We start from the raw sequence: 26,362 nt of genomic DNA, 5'->3' as shown, positions 1-26,362 counted from the left end.
TGAAAGCACCCTCTTGTAATTGTACAACGAGACATAACTCAGGATAGGTGAAAAAACTGTAATTATCATAAATGTACAGCAAGCATTACAAAATGAAAAAAATGCATTGACAGAGTTATATTCCTAGAGGTATATCAAGCACCACACAGTTCCTAACTGGCCCCAAAACAACAGAGCCATGTAGAGCACAGACTATAATGATGCAGTACTGTGACTCGCTGTCAAAATGCTCTTTTAAAGTCTCCCTGAAGTCCAAGTTGAGCTCTTATGATAGTCCTTGTGCCTGGCTGTTCAATCTTGGTCATTCCAACTCCATCCCCACAACAACTTTCCTCTCTTTGTTTCAAAGATATGGTACAGGACACAGCAGCCAGCTTTAATCATGAGGATGTTTTTTCCAGTGAGAACCAGTCTTGTGAATAAATCATGCCAGCATCCCTTCTGTCAACCAAGAGCACATTCAGCTGCCATTCTGCACCTGCTTTACCAGTAACTGAATCTTTCTTGGAGATGTCAAGATGGCCAGTGTATGCCTCCTCAAGGGAGCCGGAAGCAGGTAGGTTCCCCCAGGATCACTACTGGCATTTCAACATCAACACTGCAATCCACTAGTCCCTGCTATTAGCTTTCTGGACAGTCCTGTGCTCTTAAAGCTGTGAAAGTCATATACCTTCCCTGACCTGCCAACACCGATTTCAGTGAAGCATTCCCAGTGATCCACCAACATTTGCAAAAACATAGAAAAGTAGCTCATGCTGTTAATGTACTCTGTTGCAAGGTGCGGTGGTGGAAAAACAGGGAAATGGGTGCTCTCTATTGCTCCTCCGCAGTTCAGGAACCCCATTGCTGGAGTCCTGCACTTTGTCAAGAGCCCAAGTGCTGCATATTAGGAGACAATGAATGCCCCTGTATGCTTGCACGTCAATGATCCCACAGGAGATTTTCCAACTCTTCAATGATTTCCCACTGTCCAGTAGCGTCTGGCACTGCAAGTTTCCACACAGTGATCACCATTCTTTTGTCCGCTGTCATAGCAGCTCTCATTCTACTGTCCCTACGCTGGAGGGCTGGGGCACACTCGAAGCACAGATCAAGCAATGGGCAAGGAAGTTCTGCAGCCTCTGATCGTCATCCCAACCAAGGCCCATCCAAGGGCTTTTGGCACCATAAGTGAACTATGACTTTGGCCTTTGGCTCCACAGCCACATTCAATATTGAGCAAAATAAGAAGTCTAGAATGTCTAGTCTTGTCTTGGTATTTGTCAGATCAAACATATTTTTGCTTTGCTTGTTCTTTCATCTGCTCAGCTTTCCTTTTACGATCTTGAGCTCTAGGTGGTTTCTTTTTATCTGCCATGGTATTAATTTTCTGAAAAATGTTAAGCAACTGTTTCAACTAAATGATCAAAATAGAGAACAATGATAGCAAAGTAGAATACTATTTATGTTAAACTAAAAGATAAATTAATCAAAGTGATTAGTGAGAATGATTAAATGTACAGTAAATAACTCATGGAAAAAATTATGAATTTGCAATGCCAGGGGACAATAGAGTATGTAGCTCTCTACCTATTGAAATCTTTCCTGGTGAGTTACTGTGCAAGCGATGACATCATAGTAACATAAATCTGGAAAATTTTAATGTATTCTATCATTTCAACCTTCACTTAAAACTATTAAAAAAATTAAACAGAAGGTCAGAATTTCTATTATTATGAAACATTATTGCAATTAGAACGAAAAGGATTGTATATATTAAGTGAAACAAAATACAGGACTATGTAGCACTTTAAAGACTAATAAGATGGTTTATTAGGTGATGAGCTTTCGTGGGCCAGACCCACTTCCTCAGATCAAATAGTGGAAGAAAATTGTCACAACCATATATACCAAAGGATGCAATTTAAAAAAAATGAACACATATGAAAAGGACAAATCAAATTTCAGAACAGAAGGGGGATGGGGGGGGAGGTAAATGTAGCTTCCCTAATTATCACCTCTAATATCATTAGCTCACAGACATTTACCTGTCTGGTAAATGGGGTACGGGGCTGGGAAGGAAGCTCTGGGGCCAGGATGGAGGACATGCAGGGGGCCGGGGCCCGCTCCAGGCAGGACCAGGGGAGAGACCCAGCTCCAAATATTGCTGGAGCAGGGCCCCCAGCTCTGATTATTGGTGGAGCATGGGCACCACGAGCCCATATAACTCGCCGCCCATAGGAGCAACACTGACTCACCTGTTTGACTCCCCAACACAGGGCTACTGAGAATGACAGAACTGCCAGATGCCACCCCCAGACAGCGAACCCAGGTGCCACTCTTTTGAAGCTATGCCCCGTGACACGTTATCTGTGTTTACATACACAACCATGCTCCACAATGTGAAATAAATATATAACTCGACTTCTAACATGGCAATAATGTGCTGTTTTACAAGTACAATATTTGATGCTTTCATTTATAAGAGAGAACATACTAATATATTTTTAAATAGAGAAAAAAATTCACTTCCATCTAATTTGGTGTTCCTTAAAGCGAAGTGTGCTAGGCGAACACCTAGCTCTTTTATATAGTCGGACCAACCCTGACCCCAAGCCTGCTTTACAATTCTGCCCCACTAGTCAGTGCTTGTTTCTTGGGCCCAGAATTGGCATTTCACTGTCTGCAGCTGCTCTGTGAATAACACCAACCTTGACTTGATTCCCTCCTCCCTCATGTCCCACGGCAATCTGTCCTCCAAGAAATGATCATGTTACCCACTGAGTCAGTTCTTCTTACATCTCTGTAAATGCTAAGGGTCTGGTACTTGCAACACTTAATTACAATAGTGCAGAGCTGTGCAGGTACCATGCATCACCAGGGATGGTGAAAAGTGAGGTGGGCTACACAGGTTCGTGGGATTTTGAAAAAAAAGGCATAATTATTATTGCATGCTGGTTAGTTGACCTTCTTGCTCCCAGACACCCCTGTATGATTCATTTCTGCCTCACCATTTAGTTCCAAAACTTCCCAAAAGACTGTGTGCTGGGTGGTGGTGGGTTTCACACTGAGATATCTACCCATGGTGCACCACATGGCGCATTGACACAAGAACTCCTGAGGAGAATGCACAACACTGACACAAGGAGCCATGTTATGTGTTACTTGTGGTGGCTTCACACTGATGTCACATGCATCACCCAAAAGTTATAGTATCGACATGGCCTAGTAAATTGAGCTTGCTTATTACTTCTAGAAACCTAGCTGCATTTAATCTTTTAAAACTCTTTTGTAATAACTAATAAAAATATTCTTATCGCTTTGATTTTTTTTTCTGGCTGACCTTTTGTGTGTGTTTCAACAACAGCTTGACATTTGTGGGCAGAGGGATGGTTGTAAAAGTGACCTTTTGAAGGTGACTTCAAAGAGAAGAGCTCTGTCCCTGTATAGAAACCCAATAAAATGAAACAGAAAAAAAATCCCCTGGAAAATATGATGTGTGTCTAGTTCCTGAGCGTATTGAATTGTTGTAACTTTAGCTATTGACTAATGCAAAGCATATTGCATTGAAAGATGGGGAAAAAATCAATATGCATCTGAACTAGTGTCTTCATTGTGCTACAGAAGTACCTCAGCGTTACAAACAGCAGAATTACAAACTGGCCAATGAATTGGACACCTCATTTGGAACCGGAAACATCAGGCAGCACGAGAAATTTTTAAAAGTAAATACAGTACTGTGCTATGTTAAAAGTAAACTACTAAAAAAGGGAAGTAAAAATTCTTCCTTTGTTTAAATTAAGATAGTTTAAAGTATTTTCATTCTGTATAGTAGTTTCAAAGCTGTATTGTGTCAATGTTCAAATGTAAACTTTTGAAAGAACAGCCATGACATTTTATTCAGAGTTATGAACATTTCAGGGTTATGAACAACCTCTATTCCCAAGGTGTTTGTAACTCTGAGGTTCTACAATACAGAACTGTATGTTAAATTATACTTTTTCACATAATTTATTTCATGGGGCTCTATCTCTCACTTTAAACTGTTGAAAGGAATGTATCACCGTTTGCCTTTTTAGAATATGATACTATACAAAGAATCCAAGGGTTCGTTATTTTACATTAAGAATATGCTATTGAGTTGGACACAAAATTAATATGAACAGTAACCAAAAAGAGGAGAGTGGGGAAAAATATGGCAATTTTTCAACCTACTAAGAACATAAGAATGGCCATACTGGGTCAGACCAAAGGTCTATCCAGCCCAGTACCCTGTCTGCCAACAGTGGCCAATGCCAGGTGTCCCAGAGGGAGTGAATCGAACAGGAAATGATCAAACGATCTCTCTCCTACCATCCATCTCCACCCTCTGACAAACAGAGGCTAGGGACACCATTCCTTACCCATACTGGCTAATAGCCATTAACGGACTTAACCTCCATGAATTTATCTAGTTCTCTTTTAAACCCTGTTATAGTCCTAGCCTTCACAACCTCCTCAGGCAAGGAGTTCCACAGATTGACTATGTGCTGTGTGAAGAAGAACTTCCTTTTATTTGTTTTAAACCTGCTGCCCATTAGTTTCATTTGGTGGCCTCTAGTTCTTATATTATGGGAATAAGTAAATCGCTTTTCCTTTTTCACTTTCTGCACACCGCTCATGATTTTATATACCTCTATCATATCCCCCCTTAGTCTCCTCTTTTCCAAGCTGAGAAGTCCCAGTCTCTTTAATCTCTCCTCAGATGGGACCCGTTCCAAACCCCTAATCATTTTAGTTGCCCTTCTCTGAACCTTTTCTAATGTCAGTATATCTTTTTTGAGATGAGGAAACCACATCTGTATGCAGTATTCAAGATGTGGGCATACCATGGATTTATATAAGGGCAATAAGATATTCTCTGTCTTATTCTCTATCCCTTTTTTAATGATTCCTAACATCCTGTTTGCTTTTTTGACTGCTGCTGCACGCTGTGTGAATGTTTTCAGAGAACTATCCACGATGACTCCAAGATCTCTTTTCTGATTCGTTGTAGCTAAATTAGCCCCCATCATATTATATGTATAGCTGGGGTTATTTTTTCCAATGTGCATTACTTTACATTTATCCACATTAAATTTCATTTGCCATTTTGTTGTCCAGTCACTTAGTTTGGTGAGATCTTTTTGAAGTTCTTCATAGTCTGTTTTGGTCTTAACTACCTTGAGCAGTTTGGTATCGTCTGCAAACTTTGCCACCTCACCATTTACCCCTTTCTCCAGATCATTTATGAATAAGTTGAAGAGGATTGGTCCTAGGATTGACCCTGGGGGAACACCACTAGTTATCCCTCTCCATTCTGAAAATGTACCATTTATTCATACCCTTTGTTTCCTGTCTTTTAACCAGTTCTCAGCCCATGAAAGGATCTTCCCTTTTATCCCATAACAACTTAATTTACATAAGAGCCTTTAGTGAGGGACCTTGTTGAAGACTTTCTGAAAATCTAAGTACATTATATCTACTGGATCCCCCTTGTCCGCATGTTGTTGACCCCTTCAGAGAACTCTAATAGATTAGTAAGACATGATTTCCTTTTACAGAAACCATGTTGACTTTTGCCCAAAAAATTATGTTCTTCTATGTGTCTGACAATTTTATTCTTTACTATTATTTCAACTAATTTGCCCGGTACCGACATTAGACTTACTGGTCTGTAATTGCCGGGATTGCCTCTAGAGCCTTTTTTAAATATTGGCGTTACATTGGGTGTTACATACATCTTCTAGTCATTGGGTACAGAAGCTGATTTAAAGGATAGGTTACAAACCATAGTTAATAGTTCCACAATTTCACATTTGAAGCCCGCGCATGCCTGCTCAGGGGGCTGACCCCCCCCCCCGTGCAGGGAAGCCCCACGCACGCTTGTCCCAGCACCAACCCCCTCCCCCCCGTGCAGGGAAGCCCCATGCGCACACCTGCCCCTGGGCCAACCTCCCCTGCTTCACGCACGCACGCGCGTGCCGGGAAACCCCCTGCGCACCTTCCGCGGGGCTAACTCACCCCTCCTTGAGGTAAGTAGTGGGGCTTCTCGAGGATGGGAAAGAAATGGGGGCGGGGCAGACAAGACACCTCGCGAGCGACTGGTCGAGGCCTCGCAATCGACCAGTAGCTTGTGATCGACCTGTTGGTGACCACGGTTCCAAAATATCAGATAATAATAAAAAATGTCTGACATTTGTGCAATAGAAGAATTCAATAGAGAATCTAGGCCAGTGATTCTGTGTCAGACTGTAGTGGGGCAGAGTGGATGCCCACTGACCCAGAGGGGAGGAGCCCCTCTGGGGGCCCTTTTGGGCAGAGCCTGACCCCTCCCAGTCACCTGACCGGAAGCCAGGAGTCATGGCCAGGATTATAAAAGCCCAGCCTGAGAGATCAATCGGGGCCCAGCCTCCAGAGAGGCCAGAGGTCTGTCTGGGAGGCTGAGGTCTAGCCTGGACCGCCAGGTATGCCTGACCCTGAGAACTGGCTTTAATCCCCATGCCGGCCCGCGACCGAAGACTGGCCTTGACCATCAGCTGTGCCTGACCCAGAAGACTGGCCTGAACACCTGCGCCAGCCTGTGCCTGGGGACTGGCCAGGGCCACTGGACCTGCAAGGGGCCGAGGACTGATCTGGACCACCCAGACCCCAGCTGGATCTGACAAGCCTCAACCCCCAGCCTGAAGCCCAGGTATGCGCAGATGAGGAGAAGGGAAGTAGCTCAGGGAACACTGACCACAGAGAAGTGCACCTGGGTCAGCGTGTTACGGGCTGGATCCCCGCTGACCCAGCAGCAGACTGTTCTGCTGCTGTTAGGGCCCTCAGCTGGGATACAGTGGAGTGGGTGGGCCTGTGTCCCACCTGCTACCCATTTGCTGGGTGGCAGCCTCCCCCTTTCTGCCACCACAGGCGAATCACCTGAGCTTCTCCTGAACGAGGAGACTAAACTGCTTGCCTCTGTTTGTTATTGCCCCGCCTTGAACAAAGGCCTGGGCTGCTGGGCCACTGCTTTGCTACTATTTGCTATTTCCCCACCCGAAACCCGGGCCAGTGTTACTGAACTGGGGGTTTGTTTAGTGCCCGCAGTAGTGGTGTTTCCCCAAATAAATTGCAAGTTACTTCCTTCTTTTTATTAAGTTTTTTTTGGGGGGAGGGGCGGAGGTTGTAGGGTTTTTTTTGTTTGGTTGGTTTGGTTTTTTTGCTGCACTCAGACTGTGTTTGCAAGATGGGAAGTATTGCCTCTGAGGCACCCAGAAAGTGGTGTGTGATTGTCCTAAAGGGCTTCAGCTGGTTTCATATTGTTTTGTTGAAAAAGAACCCTTAGATATTGAATCCAGCCCTTGTTCCTGCCAACTCTGACTGGCAAAAGTGTTATACAAGAAGACTAGGTCTACACTACAGAGTTTTTGCGCAAAAACATTTGTTTTTGCACAAAAACTCGTGGAGTGTCCACACCTCAAGTGCATTTTTGCACAAGTAAAGCAAAAGAACAGAGAGGTTTTTCCGGTGTAGGTATTCCTCTTTCTCTTGCTACTGCTACGACAAGTTTACACTACACGGAAGACCAACGCTGCCGCTGTTGATCTTCTGGGCTGCGTCTAGATTGGCATGATTTTCCGGAAATGCTTTTAACGGAAAAGTTTTCCGTTAAAAGCATTTGCGGAACAGAGTGTCTAGATTGGCACGGATGCTTTTCCGCAAAAACACTTTTTGCGGAAAAGCGTCCGTGCCAATCTAGACACGCTTTTCCGCAAAAAAGCCCCGATTGCCATTTTCGCGATGGGGCTTTTTTGCGGAAAACAAATTTGAGCTGTCTACATTGGCCCTTTTGCGCAAAAGCTTTGTGCAAAAGGAACTTTTGCCTAAATGGGAGGAGAATAGTATTTCCGCAAGAAGCACTGATTTCTTACAGTAGGAAGTCAGGGCTTTGGCGGAAATTCAAGCGGACAGTGTAGACAGCTGGCAAGTTTTTCCGGAAAAGCGGCTGATTTTCTGGAAAAACTGGCTAGTCTAGACACAGCCTTGGGATTTGATTTAGTGGATGTAGAATAGACATGCTATACTGAACTTAAAGGGCACCCCTGTTGGCACTGTTACTCCTGCTTCTCATGAGGAGTAAGGGAAACCACCAGGAGCATTTATTGTGTGGATGGTAGGGAAACGCAATATAAGATACGCTGACTCCAGCTACATAACTTATGTTGCATATCTTACTTTGACCTTCCTGAGTAGTATAGACAAGGCCCCACTGTCAGTGTGAAGGAGACACTCTTTTTTTCTCATGTGTGGATTTTTTATTTGCTTATATCCTTACTCTGAAGGAAAATGTTTATTCTTTGTTTATGGAAAAGTAACATTAAGCACATTAACTGAAAGTTTTTGTTAAAATAATCAAGCAAGTGTTGTGATTTATGTGTGTATATGTCTCTCAAGCAAACATTGCAGCAAAATGCTTGATTTTTACGTCAAGGCATTTACTATGGTTTACCAAAATATTTTACAATTTATAGTAAACTCACTGACAGAAAATAAGGACTCTATTGTTAAAAGGTTAAAATAATACAATTATTCCTAAATGTAAGAAAATATGATTTATCCATACTCACAAAATGTGTGGTTAATAAGTAGGTTAGACACTTGAAATAAGAATCAAAAACAAGTGTCACCATTACAATGCCCACTGTTATAAATAAAGGCTTCTCTGAAGGCTGTTCTGTATTTTAAGATGTTTTCTTATGGGTCTGTTGTCTCTCTCCACATCCATTTATCATGATCCTATGAATGTCAATGTACTTAAATGCCTATGTGCAGTTCTCATTTAAATTTATAAGAATCACATATGAATATCCAAGGACAGTTTGGCCAAAAGAGAATCTTCTATCAGATAAACATGCATTTTATCTTTTAAAGCAGGGCTACTCAACTTTAGAAGCCCCAGAGGCCACAAAGATGCATATGCTGAGGGCTGCAACTTAAGTGTGGTTGCATATACATGCAAATATGTGCAAATAGCTTCTTTCACATTGACGGGCATAAATACAAAACACTTCCCACAATGCCCCGGCACTCCTGGCACCTCCTCCCTGAGGGCTAGAAACTCCAACACCCTATACCCATCTGTACCAGCCAGCATGTCTGCTTGTATCTTTCAATGCTCACCCCACCTGTGAGACGCCTCGCCGTTGTGAAGTATCCCGAAATAGCTCCGCAGTGTACATGTAGCCCTAGAGAAGACAATTCTGGGGATGAAAAGCCCAGAGAGAACCAGAGTCGTCAGGCCTACAAGGAATCCATTATTGTTCCTGAAGTCACATTGCCAGTTGCCTCAACCAGTGTACATGCCATGAGCACTCCAGAGGCAAACCCTGGAAGATTCATCAGCCACTCAAACCTTGCCATGTTGGGTGGATTCTCAGGAGCCTGCCTATTTATATTTATGGAACTGCTAACACTAATGTGGGAGGGCAGAGCAGCACAAGTTGGAGATGCACTGAAGGGGCACAGAGTAATGAGCTCCCCATGGTGTTCAGTGATCATACAGTGCTTAAATGCTTTTGAGTGCTCTCTTTTATTGTGTGACTAATTCAGTGATGGACAACCAAAAATAGGGAGTGGGCAGCATGAGTGGCCCTGCTTTCGCTGTTTGTAGCTGTTCAAGCTCTGGAAGATAGGGAGAGGAAGGGATGGAGAACGAATCAGGCAATTTGTGGTGTTCCAAAAGTGCTGGGAGTGAGGGGAACGAGTAGGATGTGTGGGGCTCCAATTTCCTAGGGCATGAGAGGCATGTGGGGGAGGAGGTAGACAAGATCCGCGGGGCACAAGTGGAGCCTCAATAGGCTGCATATGGCTCATGGGCCCAGGTTGCCCACAACTGCTCTAATTCCAGCTAGCTGCAAAGGGCAACATATGCGTCACAGACTGCCAGGAAAGCTTAGTTCCTAAAGGCTCATTCCCAATACCATTAGCTGGGTTGCAGGTGTGTGTGGTTTGAAAGAGGCAGGTGGAATAGGATTTGAAATGAAGTTCTGGGGTGATGTGTTCTGTTGTCCACGTTAGGGAAGACAGATGCTGCAGTGATAGCGCTCTGGCTGCATTAAAATTAGTTGGATATTTAAATACTGCGTTCTCGTTCCCATTCCTGTGGCTCCCCCTTCTGTTACAATATAGTCATTTTTCTTCTATCTGTAAACACTTCTGTATTCCACTATTTTAAAAATATAAGAGCACTCTCTCAGCAAGGGGAAGTAATGATGTACACTGACAAAAGAAATAGAGGAAAAGCAGAAGGAGGTTGGCATTCAAATATGCATTAAAACAGGATGTGACAAATGTGAATTCAACATTTCTCACAAGAGAACGGTACTGTGTTGTTAATGTTATTGTTAGCTATTCACATGATCTGAATGTTTATAAAATTAAAATGCCTCAGAAAGAATAATTTAAGGATGTGAATCCAAACATATGAAGTGTGACGTTAAATTTTTTAAATTATTTAACACACAGGAAACACAGCACACTACGTTAAGTCATGATAATTTTTTTGGGACTGTAACCACCATGTACTGTGTCATTTGATTTCTTCTGCCTTCCTTTGTTTTATAAAATTACCACTGGATAACTTAAAAAGCCATATGATGCTAAAAACTGATGACTGTGCTAAATTTACAGAAAGATAAATAAAGCATCTTCACAGTTGTTTTCAGGAAAATCTAATATTTATTTACTTAGTTTGATTTCTCAAACAAAACTGCACCTGTCCAAACTGCACCTGTAGACACAGCCGAAGAGACAGAGCACACATCGGCCTGTTAGGTTAGCTTAAGACTCAAACTTCACTGTAATGCACAGGCCTGTGATTGTTTTGTAATGAAACAAGACTAAGTTAAAGAAAAGAGGTGTAGGTGATAACAAGCAAGAATAAAAGAAACAGGTGTGGTTACATGTCAATCAAAACAAAACACTTTCTAGTGACTAAAACTTTAATTCAGAGTTATTTTTTTTCGAAGCAGTTTTCTCATTTATATGCAGTTTCCAGCTACTCTTGCCTTCCAGACCAAAATGATCCAACTTCCAGAGAGCACTGGAAGTGCTCCCCCTTTAGTCTGGGACAGCTGCATGCTACCAGTGAGCATAACTTCAAGATATAGTTTACGTCATTAGTGTGTTGGGGCAATGAGTGTATGAGACCAGACATGAGGGGTGTGCCCTCTTCCAGTTGGTATTGAGTGGTCATAGGTGCCTTGACTGTCAACATATCTGGCTTTTTCAGACCAAGATGTGGAGTGATTTCCAAAGCTGAAGAGCTCTGCCTGCAGATGCCCTTGCTTCCAAAAGCAGTGATGGGTCGTGGCTGTCTTCCGGGGGGGGGGGGGGGGGGGAGTCGCAGCGCTGTAATCCTGACGGCTGGCATTTTCCCCTTTTCCTGGCTCAGTGCCCGATGGACATGCGACGGGAGTGGAGGGAGTGGCAATTAAAGGGGCTGCAACTGCATTTCAGTGACCCAGCATTTTTTTGTAAATTTTTGCTCAACAAAATGTTTCCTGTGGTGCAGGGGTCGCAAATGAAAAAAGGCTGTGCACCACTGTACTAAAGGACCCAGCTTTAGCATCTTCCTTGCAATCAGCTCTCACGGACAGCATGGGAAAGGGATGATTTCTCATATAGACATGTCTCAGCCCATTTGGGGCTTTTTATTTTGTACAATGCCTAGCACAATGGAGTCTTGGCACATATTTAGGCCTCTATGTGTTACGGTAATACATTGTGAGGACACCTTAATTTCTACATGGGAACCAGAGCACATCACAGAGAACTCATGATGAGTATTTATGAATCAAGAATTCCAAGTATGACACTACACTTACCTGAGTTTCTGAATAGTTTTAGAATGTAGCGCCATGGGAAGCCATAGCAGTGATCTATTACTGAAGTGACAGAAATATGGATTATGATAGTAAGAGCAGCATCTGGAGGAAAAAGGAAAAAGAAAGGAGGGGAGAGCTGCAATCTTTTGGCTAAGTGCAGATAAAAGAAAATATGTCCTGGGATGGCCATAGATGCTTCTTGTCATCTAAAAGCACTTGTAGGTCTAATATTACCCCCAACCTGTGACTACTAGATGGCTTAAATAGGATATCAAATGTCCAAATATGAAACAGTATTTTCAACTACTATGCATGCTGCCAGGTTTTCAGGCCTTACATGCCCCTTGTTGCTGTACAAAAACAAACAAAAAAATTCTTGTTTGACACTATCATAACATCTCTTAGCTTAAGGTAGATTTTGAGAGGTGAGAAACATAGATTTGCAGTTGAACATTGTCAGCCGATGGTCAGGGCAGTGTGTATGTGTATGACGCCCAAGTCTTTAACTGCTAAGACACAAGGTCCCGTCGCAGCGGACAGCCTAGGAGGCTGAAGGGCACCCTGAAAGTTTAACGTCTGTGGCTTTACCGTTAGGACCGGGATCCTGTCGCGGAGGGCAGCCAACAGGCTGACAGATGCCCCGAGTTTAACGTCCGTGCCCTTACCACTAGGACCGGGGTCCCGTCGCGGAGGGCAGCCAACAGGCTGACAGACGCCCCAGAATTTATAGGAAGAGCTTATTACATCTCAGATTTCAGTTGCTAGGATACAGGATCCCTTTGCAGCAGGCAGTCTAGGGAATACTGAGAGATGCCCCAACCGATCTGTCACCTGGGAGTGACACGATCCAAAACGCCCAAGCTCTTCCTATATCTGTCCCTTATGACCCTTATGGCTGAAGTTCTTTTAAATTGTGCTTGGTTCTGTTACAGCAACTGAAGGAGTCAGGTTAAAGCTTAACCAGTTACAGGTTTATTAAAAAGGCTTATAAAGCATGTGGTTACAATGGCTATTGCTCTACTTCTTAACAGCTAGCAAATATAGATCTTAAAATGGTTACAAAGGAAAAAGGAGGATAGAAAATAATGGTACCAAGTGACAGCTTAATCTTTAAAGAGCTCTAACACAGTATATACTTAAACAAAGGACACATCCAGGTACAATTTTTACCTCCTTCTGTGCCTCTCGACTCCAGTGGATCAGGCCAGGGTCGGTCCCTCAATTCCTCGGAAAGACGAATACGAGGTGGGTGTCCCCATGGAACCTCGGGAGGTCAAACACCAAACCTGACCAGCAGATAGATGGTAGATTGACGCTCAGAGTGAGTGTGCTGCTAGACCCATCTTTATACCCTTAGGGGCCCGTATCCTCTTTCTTATCTAAGATGCCAAATTGTACTGGTCCGTTTTGTGGCGCCAGTTCTTACAAGGGAGTTTCAAATAATTTACACTTGTAAGAGAGAGAGATAGCTAAATTAGGAGTACCGGACATTCTTAGCTGGGCGGGAGATTCCTCCCTCCGGACGAGTGTGTGATCGTATCAATATGGGTTTCAGTCAAGGGCACTCCTCGGCAGCCTCTTGGTCAGCGATTAGTTTGACCACCCTCTTATCTCTGCTTACAGTTGTCCAGGGTCACTGGGTGAACAAGCATATCTGAGCCTCCTGCTCCAAAGCTTTCAAAGACCATGCTGTTTTATTGCTCTGTGTGCCCTGCATGCTTCCAGGCAAGCAAAGATGGATGTTACGGGGGGAAATGGGGGGGGAGAGGGTTCATGTCTGGCTACAAACATCCCCTTCAGTACAATATCATCTAAGATGACTGGCTGGCCCCTCCCCAAATACAATCTTCAGAGGCAAGGTCTGCAAAGACCCCCTCCATCCCTGTCCTTAAAATCTATCTTAAAATTGAGGGAGTTGGCTGCTTCCAGTTCTGTAGTGGGGCCGGAAAAGCTCTTGCTCCTGTTGTCTGCATGCCTGGGACTTCACAGAAAACAACTACATACAGAAACTGGGGAAATGTATGAAATGTACTAAGTTTGTACAGTGATGACTTTGAACACTCCTACTACCCTTTTAAAGATTCCCTTTTTAGTTAAAGGGATATATGGCTATAAGAACTCTGGAAAGAGAGACGCATTCTCAAACCCAGTGCTCCAATAATTTTTAAAATCACGAAAGCAACATTTATAGATTGTGTCCAGAGTTGTTTCCATCACAATGTAAAACATGAACCATTAAAAGAGAGTGAGAGAGAAGGATTCAGTTATGAATTTGTCTGTTTGTGAATTATGTAATCAAGCAGCTACTGCCAGATGCCCCCGTTATGTATCTGGTTTATTTTCATCTTGTTTTCAGAGTGCTGTCTCACTATTATTTTATGTAACTGAGTGCTAGAATTGTAAGATTAGGCAAGGGTAAACTGTAGCATTGAGATTAGGGAGGAAAATTAGTCTATGAGAACAGACCTGTCTTAAGAGGTGTTTGTTAACATGGAACAAATTGGGAAACTAGTGCACTGGACAGCTGGTATTTTGGAGAATCAGAATGATAACTTTTAAACTAATATAAGAAAACATACATTGTGAAGAGTGAAAGACTGACAACCAAACAGAAAAGGCAAAGAATGCTGCAGAGAAATGAGATCCAAGAGCCATTTATAGCATCACAATGTTACTCAAGGCAACAAAAGGAGCATTAATGAACAGTGAAAGACTAATAATCTGAAAGGATGAATTTAACACTTCAGAGAGCTTGGATAAAATATACTACACAAAGCAGCAATCCACACAGAACTAGTAGCTTAAATGTAGATAGAATATTAAAAATATAATAGAAACATCCATCCTGAGCCATGATATTTTTATAAGATTTATAATTTAACAATAAATCAGAGAATTACATTTCATACTGCTCCTTCCTCCACACTCATAATATTAATAGCCTCAATAAGGGGAAGTGTAAATAAGATCTTCAGTTGAAACTAGAGGGCATATTTTGAAGATGGTAGAATGTAACTGCTCATATTTGTATTTAGAGATGACTCTGGCATTAATACCTGTACTCTTGTGCAAAGTAATATTGAAATCTTTTCTAACTATGGGGCATGGATTATCTTTCACAAAAGTTGTCACCTCTGACAGGATAGCTCCCTGAAAAACTATTCTGGGAATGGAACATTGGTTTTGTACAATATTACAGCAAGGTGTGTCACCTATATGGAAAATCAGAAATGGGTTAGTGTTTTAAAACGTTTGGAAATCTTTAAGTTGACATTAGCTGTCTGAACAGAATATTTCTCTAAAACATAGACAGTCAGAAATGTATATTAAAAGTAAAGACAAGTACCCCATCCAAAGCTTTGAGCCTGGATTTTAGCTGAGATGGCCAAGTTGTTTGACCTAAACTGTCCAAATAAATCTCTTAGATAGCCATTATGCTTCAAAAACCAACTACAAACTGTGGAATTGGCCTTCACGTGCAAATTTGACACTATTTCTCATGCGCTGAACAAAGACATGAACTTATATTCAACACCCAATTGACATCAATAGCTAAGTATGGGACACTTCCAGCCCACTCAATTAGCCTCATTAGCACCAGCACCACAAGTGACAGGTATTTTTCCCCTCTCCCATCTTTTTCTGTTATAAATTGTGAAGTTCCCCTTTTTTTCTCCACCTTGCTTATCTGAGGAAGTGGGCTTTACTTGCAAAAGCTCATGATACACCCTCTCTCTCTCTCTAATTTCTATGTATGTGTATATTAGGGACGTTAAATTTAGATTAATTGGCTAATCGAATAGTCAACACAATTTCCCCAGGACTGCTGCTACATTTCAAAGGCAAAAGTGCTGCGGGGAGCACAGGGCCAGCGGGAGACTCAGGCCCCCACAGGCTCCATGCTCCCCACAGCATTTCAAAGCGGCAGTGTCGCATGGAGCTCGGAGTCAGATGACACCAGGCTCCATGCACTCCTGCCATTTTGAAACGCCACATACCACATGGGCTAGCCCCGGGGTGCACATGGCATTTCAAAGCAGCAGCACTGCACGGAGCCCAAAGTCTAGCTCCAAGCTCCATGCGGCACTGCTGCTTTGAACCACCCCTCCTTTATTCCTCCTCCCCACTTTCTCTTTCTGATAGAGGCAGCAAGGGGGAGGGAAGCATTTGCTTATCAGATAGTCGACTAGTCGTTCACATCCCTTGTGTGTATATATGTGCGTGTGTGCGCGCGCACATATATATATTGTTAGTGTCTAAAGTGCTACAGGACTACTTGTCATCATTCTGTTTCCATCAGCCAACGTCTTTTAACAGCAAGGCTACCCAAGCAGAATATATCTGCTTTTGCTGTTTTCCCTGACAAGTTTCTCCATGCCTGATTAAAGAATTCTCTCAATTTCCTTCTTTTTTAGGGATGTTTATTCTTCCACCAAGAGTTGCTAAGTAGTGCATGACACGTCCCAGTGTGATAGAAGATCAGTTATGACAATATGATGAACTAGATGTATGCTGTTTATTGCCCAGATAAAGTGGCACCCCTCAAAGCCACTGTCCTAAATCTATCAGACCTATTCTATATTTTCAGTTTCAGAGAGGTAGCTGTGTTAGTCTGTAACTGAAAAAGCTTTAAAAATAATTAATAGTCTTGCAGCACCTTAGAGACTAACAAAAATGTAGATAAACTTAAAAAACAACAAATAGTATGGTAGCACTTTAAAGACTAACAAAACATGATTGTAGATGGCATCATGAGCTTTCATGGGCACAGCCATTTCTTCAGCTGACTGGAATGTTGTATAACCAAAACCAAAATAAATAGTGGGAATAGGGAGAGAGAGGAAGGGAAAGGAAAAAAATGGGAAGGGGGGGGAGGAACAAAAGGAGGTAGTTGGTATATACATAAAGGCTGTGTCTAGACTGCAAGTTTTTTTTGAAAAAAGTAGCCTTTTTTTGAAAAAACTTCACCTGCATCTAGACTACAGCCGCGTTCTTTCGAAATTAAATCGAAAGAATGCAGATTTTCTTTCGACAGCAGTACTCCTCATTTCATGAGGAATAACACCTTTTTTCAAAAGTGCTCTTTCGAAAAAAGGCGCTATGTAATACAAACTGTGCTTTTTCGAAAGAGAGCATCCAGACTGCCTGGGTGCTCTCTTTCGAAAAAGCAGCTTGCTTTTTCGAAAGTACTGATTGTAGTCTAGATGCTCTTTTTCTAAAGAAGCTGTTTCAAAAGTATTTTTTGAAAAAGCCTCTTTTGAAAGAGGCTTGCAGTCTAGACATAACAAAGGGAAAACTGAGCTGGTATGTAACAGGCAAAACGGATCATCTAAAAACCGGCTAGTTAAAAGAAGCATATAAGGACCATTAGTTTGCAATTAGAGATGTAGTTGTATCATGCGTTTTTGTTTGCACAACTCACTTCTTCAGATGAATGGAGTTTAAGGGATTCAGTTTTCAAATCAATAGCACAGAAAGAGTATGAAGGGGAAGAAGATGAAAAAAGGGGAGAGGGAGTGGAAAGGAACAAAATTGTCAACCTGTCCCTGCTAAATGAAGCTGATAAGATACTTAGAGTGGGTCCTACATTCCACACTCTAATGACATAGGACACAAACAGTACTTCAAGTGGGCCCTAAGTATTCTTATCAGCCACAGGACTAGCAATGGGATTGAAGGAACCACCACACTTCACACTCTTCTGACTGCTAAGGTTGGACACTCGTGTAATCTGTAGGTTTCAGAGTTAACACTGGAGGTAGATAGGATTGTCCTCCTAGGTCCTGCAGCAGGAATTGCCTTGCGCACGTTGACAAGCACAGCACTATGAAGGCAGCAGTGGACGGGCGTCATGGCAGCTTAACGAGCTCATTGGTGAGACAACCACGACGTTTCGCGGAGCAGAAGGGGGCGCCTAGGTGCTACCGGGACTAGAACCCGGGTCTGTCTTCTTACCAGGCAGGCAGCCGGCCTCCGGGAACGCGTTCACCGCCGCCCCGCCCCCGGAATGAAGAGGCGGCGCGTGCCCGGCTCACACACCTACAGGAACGTGATGGCAACCGTCATAGGGAAGCGCCGGCGTCCTAAGAGTCGTTGGGGGGTGGACCGGAAGTGAGGCGTGGAAAGAGCCGGTGGGCTTCCGGTTCCGCCACGCACTGCTGCCGGCTTTCAGCGGCTGCTCCCCGCCCCGCGCGGCGACCCGAGCGGAGGAGAATGAGCTTCGAGCACCGCAGGGACTGGAGCCGTGGAGGGGGAGGCGGGCCTCGGCCTTCTTCCTCCTCGGGGGGGCACGGAGGCCGGGGAGCCGGCGGCGGGGGCCGGGGGCGGCATCCCGGTCACCTCAAGGGCCGCGACATCGGGCTGTGGTACGCGCGGAAGCAGGGCCAGAAAAGCAAAGAAGCCGAGAGGCAGCAGGTAAAGGCCGCCGAGGCCCCTCCCCCGCCCGGGCTCCGTCTCTTCTCTGGCCCGCGGGACGTTTCCTTGGCAGCGAGGGGCCCATTGTCCGCTACTGTTGTGTGGCCTCTCGGTCATGCACCCGCGCACCCCTAACTCACTTGTGAGCCCCTCGGGGCATGGGCTCAGCAACTGCTGCACAAATACTGCAGTCAGACCCCTCCCCCCACTGTGTGGGTAAAGAAAGCTCTTGATCATTGAGCTTTCTTGGGTGCATGGCAAGGTGCCTGCCAGACAGGCATGGTCAAACCAAGGGTCCCACTGCTTAGCATCCTGTCTTCCAACAGTGGCCAATGCCAGGTATCACAGAGGGAATGAACAGGGAATTCCTAGCTTCTGACTTATGGAGGCTAGGGCAGTGGTGATCTACCAGTAGATCTTGGAGCCTCTGACAGGTGATTTTGACTGGTTTGGCCAGGAGGCTGTCAAGTGCAGGCACTTCAGCTGCCCCTCTCCCCACTGCTGTGCAACTCCTGCCCTTTGCCGTAGAGCTTTCCCCCTATCTCCGCAGAATGGGGGTGTGGAGCTGCTTTTGACAACAGGACTTGGGATGGAGGGCGTTTGCTGGCTGCTTTTGTGAGTGGTGCAGGGCCAGGGCAGAGGTGAGCCTGCCTTAGCTTCACTGCACCACCACATAGAAGCCACCTATGGTAAGCAATGTCCCTCTGGAGTCTGCATCCTGAATCCCTGTCCCAGTCATGTACCCCCTCCTGCACCCCAAAACCCTACCCTAGCCCTGAGCGGCACCCCCACCCACCCAAGCTCCCTTACAGAGCCTTACTCCGAACCACCTCCTGTACCCACAACCTCTGCCCCAGACTCAGCTCAGAGCCCTTCTCACACTCTAGATTCCTTAGTCCAAGACCAAAGCCTGCATCCCAACCCTCTGCCCCTGCCTGATGAAAGGGAAGAAGGATGGGGGTGGGAGGAAGGATGGAGTGAGCAGGAGTTGGGCCTTGGAGAAGAGGCCCAAAGGAGGTGAGACAAAGGTATTTGGGTTTGAGGTAGATCCTAGATTGCACTTAACTTCAAAAAGTGCTCTCATACTTTAAAAGGTTGGAGACCACTGGGCTCGGGACATCATTCCTGCCCATCCTGGCTCATAGCCATTGATGGACCTATTCTTCATGAATTTCTGGCCCTTTTTTGAAACCTGTTATAGTCCTTCACAACATTCTTTAGCAAGGAGTTTCACAGACTTGCTGTGCATTGTGTGAAGAAATACTTCCTTTTGTCTTAAACATGCTGCTTAATTCATTTGATGATCTCTAGTTCTCATTATATGGAAAGGAGTAAATAACTTTTCCTTATTTAATTTCTCCACACGAGTCATGAATTTATAGAGCTCTATCATATCCTGCTCAGTGATGACTTTTCCAAGCTGAAAAGTTCCAGTAGTATTCATCTCATATGGCAACTTTTCCATACTCCTGATCACTTTTGTTGCTTTTTTCTGACCCTTTTCCAATTCCAGTATTTATTTTTTAAGATGAGGTGGCCACATCTGTATACACTATTCAAGATGTGGGGACACCATAGATTTATATAGAGGCAATATGATATTTTTTGTCTTATTTTGTATCCCTTTCTTACTGATTTCCAACATTGTACTTTTTCAACTGCAACTGCACATTTCAGGGACTATCCACAATGACTCCAAGATATCTCACTTGGAGTATTCTAGGCAAGAATGGAAGAAACTAATCTATGTTCTGAAAATATGTATAATGAAAAGTTTGGAGACACGAAGCAGACAATATAGTTTTAAAGGTTTTGCTAGACTTTCCCTACCGCAAAAAACCCACCCTTCACTGTAGAAAACAACCTATCTAAGAGATGACATGCTATATTCATTTTGCTGATCATTGAACCTGGATTAGGGATGTTAAAATGAGGAGGTTTTTTTAATAAGCATGTTACTGCTAAAAAATTCACCAATTACACATTTACACGTGGGGGGAAGCCACTCTGCAGGAGCCCGTGTGCGCAGGGAGCCCTCCTCCCCACCCCGCTGCTGCCTCTGCTTGGCTCCCCATGCATGCCACGCTGCTGCCTTTGATACAGCAGCAGGAGAGGGGGTGTGTGGTTTGCATGTAACTATGAAGGTTAACTGATGAGCCCAGACAGACACTATCCCATCCCTACTTCAAACTTTTCTTCTTTCAGCCATTCTCCCCCAGATAGTCATGCAAACTCCAGAAAACCCTAAAGGAAGGACTCCTGTGTCTTGAAAGCTAAATGTTTAAAACCAGGAGCAGGTAGCATGGGAGAACACTTTTCATATTTGTGCTATTTTTTCATCCCCATTTTTAAAAGCTCCACTGAAGAAATGGGGGATCAGGTCTTTGCTCCTGTACTTCTGCAGCAGCAACAAAAAGAGCAGTATCAGGAAAAACTGAGAATTATCAGGGTTGCTTTTTTCTGCTATGAGAAGTACTGTATGCCACAATACAGGTATTTCTGATAATGCTTCTCTGTAATATTTGTACATCTCCACAGGTGCAGAGAAGATAGCAGGCAGGATATGTAGAGAAAGAGATTCTTTTTAAAAAACACACTGAAAAACTTGTGTTCTAGGTTTTTTGGTTTTAAATTAATAGCTAAACCTTGAAAAGAGTGAAATATATCAAAGCTTGGGTTAACATGTTAAAATGGTCAGGAAAAAAATCTCTTTGATGGCTTTTAACAGGATTCATTGCAAGTAGGGGTTGGCTTGGATGTCAAGGTGATTAAATTATTAGAATGCTAGAGGACAGCATGTTATGTATCATTTTATAAAACTTAAGTTCTCTTCACATCTGTAATTCAAAGAAGAATACCACTTAAAATCCTCTTTACAAATAGTAACTTGTGCATGATAGGGATGTTAAATTGTGTGTAATCAGCTGTTCGAGTAGTCTGTGGAATTTTAGTTGGCAAGGAGGGAAACTGCAGAGCTTCAGTGGGGTTAGCTCCCAGCCTCAGGAGCTAACCCTGCTGTGGCACTGCCTTTTAAATGTATTAAGAGCCTCCAGGCAGAGGTATAGCTGTGGGACCGGATACGAGCCAGGAATCAGCTAATTCGAGGCTCCCACCCGGTTCCAGACACTGCACCTCTGCTTTTTAAATGTATTAAGAGCCATTATAGTTCCCGGAAAACAAAAAAAAAATACATTTATGTAGTTGAATCAAGCATGCAAATACATTTTGACTATAACTATATGCTCTTAAGCCATGGTGGAAAAGCTGTTTTTCTTTCTTCAAATTAGAGAGCTGTGGTGCGTATGGATGAACGCAGGGAAGAACAGATTGTACAGTTGCTGAATACTGTCCAGAGTAGAAATGAAAAAGAACAAGAATCAGTGTCGTGGTGGTCTGGTGAGGAAGAAGGGTAAAAAGAAATCAATCATTTATGTTGTGTGTTTCTCTTGTAGAAAGTGGTGGCAAAAGATTGTGTGTAAAAACTGCTAATGTAAAAAGATACTGGGTTAGATTAAATACAATTTGTATTTAATGCTGATATTTTTATTTAGTAACACATAGTAGTTATTAATATGAGTTAGCATTATGATAATTCTTTTCAAACAATTTTCTAGGTTATGCTTGTGTTCTGGGTTTGAAAATTTTACTGATGACAGAAGACCAAATGTACTATTCATAAGCTACTAGGCAAGAGCCTTCGTTTTGGTTTTTATTTGGTTCACCTGCGCATTTATAAGTGTTGGTTAAAATTAAATGATTGCCCGCGTCCTTCAGGGAAGAGGGCTGGTGTTGTGGGGGCGGAGGGGGTGCAGGAAGTGTGAGGGTAGGAGGGATGAGAAGAGTGTTAGGGCAGAGGGAGTCCCATTCTGGTGGCCCTTCTCTCTCCCCCGAGCTGGACACACACATGGCTGGCAGGGGCCTTCTCTCTCTTTCTCTCCCCCCTTTGGTCCTATGGCCAAGATGATGAGCCCCAGCTGGCCACTCTCTTGGTTGTGTGGCAGCCCTTAGTGCTCACTCTGCAGTTTAGCTCTCCTCTGCACTTGCTGCCCCAAGTGGTGGCTCTCAGTCTTGCGTCCCTCCTCTCTGCCTTCTCCCTTTCCATATTATGGAAACCAGTCCCATTCCAGGGACTTCTTGTTTTCCTGGCACAACCAAACCCTGACCTTGATTTAAGTTGGGATAAGAGGAAGCTGCATAGCAAATTTGGTGGCCCTAGCTTTTATTGTTTAGAAGGAATTCTTCAACAAACAGACTAACATTCTTGACAGATGCATTCTAAAATATGTATATAGATAAATACATATACCTAATGTAATGGATTTGATTTTTTTTTTAATGTAAGCAGTATTTTCATGTACTGCAAAACTGAAAAACTGAATAATAGGTTTTGTAAAATGAGGTAAATTTTTTATTAAAAAGACTATAATGAAGTGACATTCTACAGTAAAACTCCATTGGTCCGGCATCCAAAGCTCCGGCACTCCTGATGGTCCGGCACCATCGGGAACCCGGAAGTGCTCAGGGCAGCCGGACAGTTAGAGCTGATCTGTGCCCGGCTTCCCCGATTCAGCCGCTGCTGAAACTGACCAGCAGCTGAATCGGGGAAGCCCAGGGCAGAGCAGCTGGGGTGCTGCTGGGTTGGTCCGGTAGCGCCGCCCCTTGGGGCTGCGGGACCAACCCAGCAGCACCCCAGCTGCTCTGTCCCAGGTGTCCCTAAGAGCAGCTGGGGCGCTGCCGGGTTGGTCTCGCAGCGCCAAGGGGCGGCGCTACCAGACCAACCCGGCAGCACCCCAGCTGCTCTGCCGCAGGTGTCCTCGATTCAGCTGCTGCTGAAACTGAACAGCAGCGGCTAAATCGGGGACCCCTGGGGCAGAGCCAGACTATCAGAAGGGGGGGCAATGAGGGGTCTGGGGTGGCATCCCCCCCACCCCAGATCCCTCATAACCTCCCCTTCCGATAGTCTGGCATATTTGATAATCTGGCACCCTCTGGGTCCTAAAGGTGCCGGATTATTGGAAATTTACTGTAATAGGAAATATTAGGGTTGGGAGGAGGGTGAGTTCACCATATTTACCTAAGATGCTGGGTGGGAAGGGGCAGGATGCTGAACTTCCAAAGATGCTGTGAATGCCATTTTGTTATGGTTTGTCCCTGGTCTAGTGCTAGCAAACTTTATATCTGTAATTCACAATCAGTGACAGCAACTGTAAAAGCTTTAGTATAGAGAAGACTTTCTTTGCCTCTGTGGTATTTATTCCTCCTCAATTTAGATGATGTAGTAAGAATTTCTGACTCTTTACACTGCAGTTTGTTTTCTTTAAGACAATCTGCATCCTAAAGCCGGATTTTTAAGAGTGTTTAGGTGTCTAAACTCTCTCTGAAGTCAGTGGGAGTTAGGTGTCTAAATATTTTTGGGCATACTCAAGATTAATTTTGATGTTTTAAGAGAATCAGAACTGGCTAGTAAGTATCTGATAAATGTTGAGGTTCCCCTTACTGTTGGAAGAAAAGCATCTTTTCTTTTCCACCCCACGACGGTGGGGGAATGGTGGTAGTGTTGATACTCTGCCTCTGGTATTTGGGGTGCAGAGTACCATCCTTCTCTATTCTTCCTTGGCCTCCATTTCTTTGGGTTCTCCTTGTGAATAAATTCAGCCTCAGTTAATGTTTTCCAAGCTGAAGTGAAATAGACACACTTCTTGACAATTTCATTTCTAAAGATTCTTAATAGCAGTATTGAAACTAACCACCACGATCTTGTTAATTTCATTCTCCCATAAGAAAAAAATATGGTCCTGATCTTCCTGTCACATCTAATTATGAGATGGGGCAACGAGACTAGCTAAGTCAGTAGTTCTGTCTACACATTCAAACACCATAACATTGGTTTACAGTCAGTATTCTGTTACGTAAGGACAATAAACCTTTTAGATACAGGCTTAAAGGGAGCCCTATTTTGTACTTGTTCCAATAACCAAGCATATGTTGAATTACCACCTCTTAGAAAAATTTTAACGTGGAAATTGAATTACAATGATTTTTTTTTCTGACATAGTCCAGATGAACCTGTAAAAGAGAAACCAACTTTGGCGAAGACCTCTGTAAAGCAGAGACCTGTTTTGGAGAAAACATTCCTAGATCGAGATTCAGAATATCTCTTTGAAGAACGTGGGCCATATACTGACTTCAATGAGCAATTTAGAGAAGAGTTAAGAAAGAAGCAGTTTGATCCTAGATATATTGAAATGCAGGTACTAGACAGTGGTTAATTAGAAGACATAACTGATGCTGATTTGGTTTATTATAGTAGTTTTTTAATTTTATTACTAAAAACTAGTTACCTTTTATACTCATTAGTGGAAAAATGTCATTATGAAAATCTGTTTGGTATTAACTTATGTAAAAAATACTTTTTTGTTACTGTAGTGATGTTCCTTTTTGTTTATTCCGCATGTCAGTTAGTAATACTATAATATCTGGACAATATTAAAATTCCTGTTAATACTTCTGAAGATAAAAATGTATGTTGTATAATATTTTCATATTAATTGCATCCTAAAATACTAACATTTAAATGCATGGCAGTGGACAGCATAAGATATGATTATTTTTAAGTGAATTAAATAATTTATCTATAAAAACAGTAATCCACCTTTACACCAGTTTATGGTCTTGAAATCATACTGGTTGCTCTGGTAGTGGTGATATAATAATCAATGTTAATGATAACATAGTTTATCATGAGGTACTGCTGATCTGCCTTCAAGGTCCTCTGTAGGAGGCTGGGCTTACATCTATCTTCATTTATTCCTCTCTGACTGGTCATAATATGACTCTGAGGCCCCAATCTTGCAAATGTTTACATATGTGCTTAAGCATATAAATAGTCTTGCTGGCTTCAGTGGGACTGCAGCCGGTCCCCGAGTTGAGAACGGTCGACTTACGACCGTTTGCAGTTACAACCAAAGCTGTCGTAAATGGTGGACCCCGAGTTACGAACGTGATCTGTGCTTATGAACAGCGCGGTTGTGTGTAACTCTTTGGGGTCCGACTTACGAACGAACCGAGTTATGACCAGTTGCTTGGTCCGTAACTGGTTTGTGAGCGATGAAGAGGCTGTACATGAAAATTTAGAGTTATATATTCACATAAGTGTTTGTGTTTTATTTTTGTTAATCATAGATGAAACTGATCTTGTTTTTGATCTCCAAAGCATAAGTGTATTTTAAAAATAACCCTAATTTTGTTTTACCCCAGAGATTCCGAGAGAAACTTCCTTCATATGTAATCAGAAGGGTAAATATATTTATTTTTACTTTAAAATCAATTGCATTTTTGCTATATTGTTATAAACATAGGTTTTGTAATTCAGACTACAAATATGATCATAGAGCTGGAAGAGACCTCTGGAGGTCATCTAGTCTAGCTCCCTGCCCAAAGAAGGACCAATCCCAACTAAATCAACCCAGCCAGGGCTTTGTCAGGCCAAAACTTAAAAAACTTCTAGGGATGGAGATTTCACCACCTCCCTAGGTAGCCCATTGCAGTACTTCATCACCCTCCCAGTGAAATAGTTTTTCCTAATATCCAACATAGACCTCCCTCACTATAACTTGAGCTCATTGCTCCTTGTTCTGCCATCCATCACTACTGAGAACAGCCTTTCACCATCCTCTTTGGAACCTCCCTTCAGGAAGTTGAAGGCTGCTATCAAATCCCCTCTCACTCTTCTCTTCTGCACACTAAACAAACCCAAATTCGTCAGCCTCTCCTCACAGGTCATGTGCTCCAGCCCCCTAATCATTTTGGTTGCCCTCTGCTGGACCCCCTCCAATGTGTCCGCATCCTTTGTATAGTGGGGGACCCAAAACTGTACACAGTGCTCCAGATGTAGCTTCACCAGAGCCGAATAAAGGGGAATAATCACTTCTCTGGATCTGCTGGCAGTGCTCCTCCTAATGCACCCTAATATGCCATTAGCCTTCTTGGCTACGAGGGTACACTGTTGACTCATATCCAGCGTCTCATCCATTGTAATCCCCAGGTCCTTTTCTGCAGAACTGTTACTTAGCCATTCAATCCCC

At 43.4% G+C, this 26,362-nt stretch overlaps 2 protein-coding genes and 1 long non-coding RNA gene across 3 annotated transcripts in view; 2 read left to right on the top strand and 1 right to left on the bottom strand.

The window, feature by feature from the left end:
• GPR149 (G protein-coupled receptor 149) overlaps nt 1-1,902 on the top strand; it is a 66,053-nt gene extending 64,151 nt beyond the window's left edge. Inside the window, exon 5 of the mRNA XM_025184869.2 lies at nt 350-1,902. Coding sequence (XP_025040654.2) covers nt 350-493 — 144 coding nt within the window. The 3' untranslated portion in view covers nt 494-1,902. The remainder of the gene's footprint in view (nt 1-349) is intronic.
• The window catches only part of LOC102444221 (uncharacterized), a 34,155-nt gene extending 20,828 nt beyond the window's left edge, over nt 1-13,327 (bottom strand). The window contains exons 1-2 of the long non-coding RNA XR_332094.4: nt 13,035-13,327; nt 11,865-11,966 (exon numbers count right to left, since the gene is read on the bottom strand). This is a non-coding gene — a long non-coding RNA (uncharacterized LOC102444221). The remainder of the gene's footprint in view (nt 1-11,864; nt 11,967-13,034) is intronic.
• A 4,498-nt stretch (nt 13,328-17,825) lies between these two features.
• DHX36 (DEAH-box helicase 36) overlaps nt 17,826-26,362 on the top strand; it is a 45,333-nt gene continuing 36,796 nt past the window's right edge. Inside the window, exons 1-4 of the mRNA XM_014573790.2 lie at nt 17,826-18,278; nt 21,566-21,687; nt 24,334-24,529; nt 25,536-25,574. Coding sequence (XP_014429276.2) covers nt 18,078-18,278; nt 21,566-21,687; nt 24,334-24,529; nt 25,536-25,574 — 558 coding nt within the window. The 5' untranslated portion in view covers nt 17,826-18,077. The remainder of the gene's footprint in view (nt 18,279-21,565; nt 21,688-24,333; nt 24,530-25,535; nt 25,575-26,362) is intronic.

This window comes from Pelodiscus sinensis, chromosome 10, assembly GCF_049634645.1.
Source record: "Pelodiscus sinensis isolate JC-2024 chromosome 10, ASM4963464v1, whole genome shotgun sequence".
Classification (NCBI taxonomy): Eukaryota; Metazoa; Chordata; order Testudines; family Trionychidae; genus Pelodiscus; species Pelodiscus sinensis.
The sequence above is the reverse complement of the archived record's forward strand: the minus strand, read 5'-3'. Positions and strand labels throughout refer to the sequence as shown.